The sequence below is a fragment of the Rhea americana genome, unplaced genomic scaffold (genome assembly GCF_003343005.1).
Source record: "Rhea americana isolate MKP2758 unplaced genomic scaffold, rheAme1 scaffold_629, whole genome shotgun sequence".
Classification (NCBI taxonomy): domain Eukaryota; kingdom Metazoa; phylum Chordata; class Aves; order Rheiformes; family Rheidae; genus Rhea; species Rhea americana.
In genome coordinates this window covers 59,963-68,824 of record NW_028186789.1, presented here as the reverse complement: position 1 = coordinate 68,824, position 8,862 = coordinate 59,963, and the positions used below count along the sequence as shown (strand labels likewise).

The 8,862-nt window shown below is 51.6% G+C and overlaps 1 protein-coding gene across 1 annotated transcript; it reads left to right on the top strand.

The window, feature by feature from the left end:
* Positions 1–7,285: 7,285 nt before the first annotated feature.
* Positions 7,286–8,221, top strand: LOC146587008 (olfactory receptor 14A16-like). Its single transcript, XM_085320312.1, has one exon. It carries the CDS (start codon positions 7,286–7,288, stop codon positions 8,219–8,221), a length of 936 nt encoding a protein of 311 aa, XP_085176438.1.
* The last annotated feature ends 641 nt before the right edge of the window (positions 8,222–8,862 follow it).

Here is an 8,862-nt window from a genome sequence, read left to right as displayed (position 1 = left end):
TTTGTGCTTGTGAGGTCGCTTCTGCCTCAGTCCCTGACAGGGCAATGCCAGGCCTACAGGCGCTGTTTGTGTTTGCGAGGTCGCTTCTGCCTGAGGCCCTCAGAGGCCAGTGGTAGGCCCCTGGCTGGTGTCTCTGGTTGTGAGGTGGCTTCTGCACCAGCACCCGATGAGCCAGTGCCCGGCACCTGTCTGCTTTTTGTGGTAGAGAGGTCACTTCTGCCTCCGTCCTTCCTCGGACCGTGCTAAGCCCCTGGCTAGTATTTGTGGCTGTGAGGTCACTTGTGCCTGCGGCCCTTGTTGCCACTGTTACGGACATTGCTGCTGCTTGTGGTCGTGAGGTCTCTTCTGCCTCACTGCCTGATAGGCTGGTGCTGGTCATGTGACTGCTGTCAGTTGTTGTGAAGTCACTTGTGCCTCATTGCCTGATTGGCCAGTGCTGGTCATGTGTTTTGTGTTGGTGGTTGGAGGTCTCTTGTGCCTCAGTGCCTGATACGCTGGTGCTGGTGATGTGGCTGCTCTTTGTGGTTGTGAGGTCATGTGTGCCTCAGTGCCTGATAGGCCAGTGGTGGTCATGTGGTTGCTATTTGGGTATTATGACATCACTTGTGCAGCAGTGTCTGATAGGCCAGCACTGGTAACATGGCTTCTGTCTGTGCTTGTGAGGTCACTTGAGAGGTCACTTGAGCCTCAGGGCCTCATAGGCCAGTGCTGGGCACATGGCTGCCCTTACTGATTGTGAGCTCACTTGTGCCTCATGGCTGATCGGCCAGTGCTGGTCATGGGGCTGGTACCTGTGACTGTGAGGTCACTCGTGCATGAGGGCCTCATAGGCCAGTGCTGGTCACATGGCTGCTGCTTCTGCTTGTGAGGTGACTTGTGCCCCAGTGCCTGGTGGGACAGTGCTGGTCATGTGGTTGATGTGTATGGTTGTGAGGTCACTTCTGCCTCAGTTTCTCCCAGGGCAGTGCTATGGCCATTGCTGCAGGCTGTGCTGGTGGGGTCAGTTGTGCCTCAGGGCTTGACAGGTCCATGGTAGTCATGTGGCTGCTCTTTGTTGTTGTACGGTCACTTGTGCAGCCTTGACTGATTGGCCAATGCTAGACCAATGGCTGCGCTTTGTGCTACAAGATCATGTATATATACATTTATTTATATGTATATACATTTATTTATATAGTGAGTGTGTGTAAAGAACAAGAAAAGGAGAGGTGTGCTAGCTTTGTGGATCTACCATTAGCACCCATCTCTGCGCAGAAATCAAATATCTTGACCCAGTGTGTCTATTGGTTGCTTGCACACTGGGTAAAAGAATCTAATTTTGGGACAACACCTTGAGCTACCTGGCAACACTCTTCCTAGTGCACCTCAAGAGACCACTGGCCTTCTTGGCCACAAAAGCACATTGCTAGCTCATAGTCAAATTGTTGTCCACCTGCACTCCCAGGTCCTTCTCTGCAGAGCTGCTTTCCAGCAGGTCATCCCCCAACCTGTACTGGTGGGTGGGGTTATTCCTCCCTAAGTGCAGTACTCTGCACTTGCCCTTGTTGAACTTCATGATGTTCCTCTCCTCCCAACTCTCCAGCCTGTCCAGATCTCTCTGAATGGCAGAACAGCCCTCAGGTGTATCAGCCACAACTCCCAGCTTGGTATGCCCAGCTTGCCAGTAGCTCCTTGCCTATCCATGCAGTCTCCTGCCTTTCCTTTTCTCTACCTCTTTCTCCTTGGGTTGCACTGCTCTTGAGCTTGGAGGGAGTGATGCTTGAATACTAGCCAGCTGTCTTGGACTCCCCTTCCTTCTAGAGCGCTAACCCATGATATTCCTCCAAGTAGGAATCTGAAGAGCCCAAAGTCTGCTCTCCTGAACTCCAGGGTTCCAATCCTGCTTATTGCCTTGCTTCCCCCATGCAGGATCCCGAACTCCAGCATCTCATGGTCACTGCAGTCAAGGCTGCCCCCAACTGTCATGTCTCCAACCAATCCTTCAAGGTTGGTTAAGACACGGTTCAGAAGGACACCTCTTTTTGTTGGCTCCTCCACCACCTGTGTCAAGAAGTTATCATCAATGCTCTACAGGAGCCTCCAGGACTGTTTGTGCTTAGTTATGTTGTCCTTCTAGCAGATATCAGAGTGGTTGAAGTCTCCAATGAGAACCATAGCCTGCGATCATGAGGCTACCTCCACCTACCTATAGAAGGCCTCATCAGCTTCCTCTTCCTCGTCAGGTGGCCTGTAGTAGACACCCACAACAGTGTCCCCCATGTTAGCCTGCCATTTAATCCTCAACCATAAGCTCTCAACTGGCTCCTCCTCCACCCCTGGGCAGAGCCCTATGTATTCCAGTTGCAATCCACCACCTCGCCTTCCTGGCCTGTCTCTCCTAAAAAGCACGTAGCTGTCTATGATGACATTCCAGTCATGCAAGCTATACAAAGGTCAGTACAGTACTGTACTAACTTTAGCCTCCACTTCAGCAGGCTAAAACAGCCCAGGTCTCTCAGTCTGTCCATAATGGCCATGTGCTTAAGGACCACAATCCTATGTGGACAGACCTCCTCTGGACCCTTTCCATTTGCTCCCCATTCCTCCAGCCCTGGGTAGCCCACACTGGGACACACTGTTCCAGACGTTGCCACACCAGTGCTGAGTCAAGGGGGATAAGACCTGCCCTTCTCTGGGTGGTCATGCTCTTCCTAATGCAGTCCCATGTGCACCTGGCCTCGTTTGTGGTGAGCATGCACCACAAGCTCGTATGGCATCCTCTGTAACATCCAGGCCCTTCTCCTCAGGATCAGTCCTCTGCCAGTGAGGTCTCTGCCTGTCCTGATGCACATGTTGTTCTGCCCCACTGATGAGCCTTTCAAACAGGACAGGATCCGGGGTATACCCCTGCATACCCAACCTTTACCAAGCATGACTTATTCCTGAAAATGCTCTGAGCTCGATCATCCAACCAGCCTTTTGCCCATCTGAATGTCTACTGCATATCCACTACTCTCCTCCTCTCCACATGTACAAGTCTTTTATCACAGAAAGCAATCAGGTTGGTTAGGAATTATTTACCTTCAGCAAATCCATGCTGACTCTTCCCAGGCACCTTCTTCTCCTGCCCAGAACTGTGACTGGAGAGGCTGGCTCTATGACACACACTTCTCCAGAATTAGGCTGAATGACTGGCAGCTCCCTGGTTTGTCCTTGTTGCTTTTTTTTTTTTTTTTTTTTTTTTTGATGGGCACAATACACTCCTTTCTCTACTCATTGGGACCTCCCCTGATGTCCACAACCTTTACAAGATGATAGAGAGCAGCCTTGCTGTCCTCGCAGTTCCCACCACATCTCTGTTATTCCAGCCAGGTGATGATCTTGTGACAACTTGTGCATTGCTCCTGCCTGCACCCCAGGCTGTGTATGTTTGCATATATTCTGGCTTCAGCACCTCATTTGTAGTGGTGACCAAAGATTTGTCACGTGTTACCAAAGACCTCACGTATGCAAAGGCTTTGAGTGCAAGTGGTGGCTTACTGGCATGGATAGCAGGTGGCAATGTAACGGTGAAAGGAGGTTCCCCTTAAGAGAGCAAACCCTGCAGTGGCCAAGGCCAGGGAGAAACACAGGTGGGCCATGCAGGAATAGTAGGCGTGGGGCTGGCTGCCCAAGCTGACCCTGTGACACCTTGGGGCCGGTGACAGACTTGTACCACTCTCCAGGCAGGACAAAGTGTCACTGAAGAAGTCTTTGAGCCTGGGCAACCTGTGATACTACCACTCTGAGGACCTTGTTAGCCCAATCCCTGTTCACATTGTATAGAAGAATGAAAAAGTGTTCAGTGGTCAGAGAACTAGAAGGGTTTGTGAGTACAGAGCCTAGAGCAGAGGCCCTGGTGTGATGTGCCCCCCATGTATACAGCACACTTGGATGGAGACAGGAGGGGCTTTTGCCAAAAGGCAGTGTTAGAATTCATTTGTTCAGGCACATGTAGGAAACCCGAGATGCCCTGGGGCAGTTGCCCAGCAATCACTCTAAAGGGGCATGGTTTTCCTTTAGGTCCCAGGGTGGATCTGGTAGAGACAGGTGGTTGTGCTGGACACCCCTGGCATTTGAAATAGCCCTGCCAGCCTATTTCTGTGTCATTAAAACACGTGTCTGCACTGAACTAGAACTGCTATTTGTAACACTGGAATTTTCGTTTGCCTCAGCTTCATAGCATCATTGCAGATGACCAAGATATTTTGCCACCTGGCCCCCACCTGATGTTCTGGGCTCCCAGTCACTCCATCAGAGCAAGCAGACACTGGCACATGCCTGGGATGACCTCTGTCTCATCAGCTGTCACAAAGTATTTGTGTGTGAGCAACTGACTCCCAGCCTCCATCTCCAGTGATTAGAACGGGAACTTAGATGAGGAGCTCACATGCAGACCTCTGTGCTGTGCTCACTTCAGTTTTGGCAGGGGGAATCCTACCTCCTGTGTGTTTGTGGAGTTCACAGGGGGAATAGGGCAATCTGAATCCCACTCTAACCCAGGGTCTTCTAAACCAGGATGTGATGCCGAGATTGACTGAACCATGTTTCAATGAACTCCTTTCTTGTCCCTGTCTTGGTGTCGTGCCTAGTTAAGAGATGAGACCAGGAGCTTCCAGCTGAGGACATTTCCACTTATCATAGACAGCCATCCTCTGATGAAATAAATGACAATGTTGGAATCAGTCTCTCTGTCCTCTTCAGAAAGGGAAAATCGGTGATTATTTTAGCCTACYTGAGGGAACATCTCCCAGGAGRAGGGAGCATGAGGGACAGAACAACTCCTGCCTTCAGCTGGTCCTGTGCTCCTGAGCTGAGYCCAGTTTTGGGRAYRGAGGTTGCTCATGGCAGCCTGGCAGCACTGCTGAGAGATGGCTGTGTCCCGAGGCAGCTCCTCTGCAAAGAGCAGCAGGACTCTGGGCACTGCCTGCTGCTGCTGAGGAGATGAGATGAGAGAAGACAGAAGTGAGAGGCAGTGCAGAGTGAGAGGCCACAGGAGAGCTCCTTGTGGGAGAAATCTTCACAGCCTTTTGCATGGTAAGTCTCTGGCTACAGGGCAATGCTGCTGTGTTTCCTGGGGGAGTCTTCTTAGTCCATCCCATCCCATGAGTGTGGAGGATGGGGAGACACTTCAGAGTAAGGATTCCCTGCCAGAGGAAGGAAGGGAGGTCTGAGGGACATGTCATCCTGCTCCTTTCTTGGGGGGATGGCTTCAGGGCTGTGAAGCCTGGCTGTGCACCCAGGTGGGCATGGACTGTCCTTCAGAGCAGAGTCTCTGCCCCCCAGGGTGCTGTGTGCCTGGGGCAGGGACTCTGCTGCCTGCGAGGGCCAGCACTCAGCCTGCCTGGGGAGCTCCACACAGTGCTGCAGGGTGGAAGCTCTGGGTGAAAGGGGAGACCCCTGACAGGGCAGGTACTTTCCCCCATTGAGAGGCTACTGCATAGATCAGGGCTGGGGGTCATATCCAGAGGTGACTTTTCACCAGGAATGCCAAGGAATGGGAGAGCTGAAAGAAGGTGCTTTCATGAGTTGGTGCTTTCAGTTATTTTCTGTTTGGGTGGGGTGAAGTGGGACTGTATCTGTCAGGTTTAGACAGGGGACTGCGGCTCCAGGACAGTGACACTGAGAGAGGAGCAGTTCTGGGAGGGACTCAGCAGATGCGTTCATCCACTCCTCAGCCTACAGATAGAGTCAGCATCACTTTTCCAGCTTAACTAGGTTTGCTTCACCTGCTCCTTAGCACCTAGAAACCTGGAGGTGCCCCTGGACAGTGTTCTACCTCTTGGAGCTTTCTGCAGGCAGATCTGAATAATCAGCATGTGGGATGGGGTCTCTGATCACTGAGGGGAGAGATGTGGGGACAGAGAATCAGCTCCCTGCAGAGACAGGTCCAGGCTGCAGAGTCCTGGCCAGAGTGTGAGAGGAAACTGTCAACTCCAACGYSCCYGCTCMACTCYCAGCCAGCACAGCCCTCTGCTCTCCAGGCTGTGGAGTCCAGGGCGTGAGTCATTTCCTCAGCAGCCAGACATCCAGGGGAGGAGACACTCCTGAGTGTCTCTCTGTCCCTCCCTGTCCCTGCCTCCCTCAGCACAAGTATCATGGTATTCCTCCATGTTTCCCACCTGCGCATGTTGCCCCTTGTCCTTCCCCTTGGGTGCTCTGGGCGTAGGAGGGGTTCTGATGCTGTTCAGACACCAACCGTGTGGGTCCTGTCATGCAGATGTGTCTTTGACTGTGAGGCGTCCAAGCCCCCTCTAACCTGTGGGGCTCTGGACAATGCAGTTTAGGGGACCAACATTGAGCCAACTCTCTCACCAGGACACCCCATCCTTAGGACATTCAGCCATCTCCCTGGAGTGTCTGGCTGGGCTGAAACTTGTGCCCCTCCTAGAAGGGCACAGCTCTCCCATTGCAGCTGGGTGTAATCTAGGTGTTTCAGGGAGAAGCCACCTAGATACTGAGGCCACAGAAATGCTGCTGGGAGGCTGGATGTGGGCATCTGGAAGGACCCCAATGTGTTGCTGGCTGGAAGAGGATGGTGAGACCTTCCTCAGAGACTCTCAGGAAAAAGTGTAAGAGTGTTGATGGCCACTTTGGAAGCAGACTCCTCTGCTCTCTGCAGTGTCATTTCTTTTTTGGATAACACAAAAAAGAAACTTTTTGCAATTTCCTCCACTTTCAGAGTGGGAGCACAGCACAGCTGGGAGCAAGCCAGATGGACAGGACAGCTCTCCTCCCTCTGCTCTAAAACTAGAATGAATCTGTCTGTCTGTCTGTCTGGAATCACAGCTGATCATTTCTAGTGCCGAAGCAATGCTGAGAATTTCTACCTCCAAGAAGCCTTCTCCTGTGTGACAGGGTCAAAGTCAGGTAAACAAAACCAAAGAAAAAAAAGAGCCTTAAAGCTATTCATGAAAGCCCTGGGCGTGAAGATCCTGAAATCTCTTCAACATTATGAGTCGATTAAATCTGACCAGAACAGGGAACAGAAATCTTAGTCATCACTGTTCCCACGTACACAGTGCTGAAGGTCAGAACTGACTGCTTGGGAGTCCATGGGCAGAGGCCACAGCTCCTCATGGCAAACTCAGCCAGCACAAAGCAAAGCTGAAGAGACAGAGCTCAGTGACGGTGCTGCTGAGATGAGGAGAAGTAATGGGTGTGTGTTTGGGGGAGGCTTATGAGAAAACTCAGCTCAGAGAAGTCTGTCCTAATTTGTGTCTGTCTGTTCTTCCTTGGACAGTCCCCAAAGCTCAGAGGGAGCAAAATGTGCAACAGCAGCTCCCACAATGAGTTCCTCCTCCTGGCATTTGCAGCAACACGAGGGCTGCAGCTCTTGCACTTCTCCCTCTTCCTGGGCATCTACCTGGCTGCTCTTCTGGGCAACGGCCTCACCATCACAGCCATAATCTGTGATCCCCATCTCCACACACCCATGTACTTCTTGCTGCTCAACCTGTCTGTCCTTGACCTCAGCTCCATCTCCACCACTGTCCCCAAATCCATGGACAATTCTCTGTGGAACACCAGGGCGATTTCCTACTCTGGATGTGCTGCCCAGGTCGTCCTGGATGTCTTCTTGTTTCCAGCAGAGTATTCTCTTCTCACTGTCATGGCCTATGACCGCTGTTTTGCCATCTGCAAACCCCTGCACTATGGGATCCTTGTGGACAGCAGAGCTTGTGTCAGAATGGCAGCAGCTGCCTGGGCCAGTGGCTTTCTCTATGCGGTGCTGCACACTGGAAATACATTTTCACTATTGCTCTGCCAAGGCAACATAGTGGACAAGTTCTTCTGTGAAATCCCCCAGATCCTCAAGCTCTCCTGTGCAGACTCCTATCTCAGGGAAGCTGGGTTGCTTGAGGTTAGTGCCTGTTTATTCTTTGGGTGTTTTGTTTTCATTGTGCTATCGTATGTGCAGATCTTCACTGCTGTGCTGAGGATCCCCTCTGAGCAGGGCCGGCACAAAGCCTTTTCCATGTGCCTCCCTCATCTGGCTGTGGTTTCCCTATTCATCAGCACTGGCCTCTTTGCCTACCTGAAGCTCTTCTCCATCTCCTCCTCAACTCTGGATTTGGTGCTGACTGTTCTGTACTCCATGGTCCCTCCAATACTGAACCCCCTCATCTACAGCATGAGGAACAAGGAGCTCCAGGGGGCAGTGAGGAAACTGTTTCAGCTGGTACTAGTTCAGCAGGAATGAGCTGCTGATATCTCCTTACAAAGAATTTAAAATTTATCTTGGGCAGCTCCTTTGTTTTGCTAATTCTGTCTGTGATAGTTATATTTGTACACAAATGTCTGAATTCATCCCACTTCTCCAGAGGCACAAATCCCATCTATATGACCCAGTGGCCTTCTGTAAATTGACTTACTGCTGTGTCAGAGCTGGCCTCCGAAGTAGCACCTCTGTAATAAAATCTCCTTAGCACTGTGCCTGAAGGCTGGACTTCTCTTCCCAAGCTGGAAGCAAGAATGCTTTCAGAGAATTTCACTCAACAAGGCCTTGTTGCGATGCCTGAAGTTTCTGTGGGATAAGAGGCATTAACTCTTTCGAGTGATTTATCAGGGAATGAGGGCTGGATTAATCCCCCACTTGTGGGTGGGTTTCCAGTGCCCCTGGGGAGAGTGAGTGGTCAAGTGGTCTCCGCTGAGGACTGTCTCACATATGAAAGGGCTGGTGAAAGATGCCCATCTTTCTGGAAGGGAATGTGGAGCCACCCAGACAGTGTGTGCCTGGGATGTGTAGTGAGTGGAGACTCCCAAAACCAAGTGCAGTCACCCACAGGTAAAGGGCCAAACCGAGGAATGCACCAAATCAGGGCTCTGCTCTCTCAGGAGAGG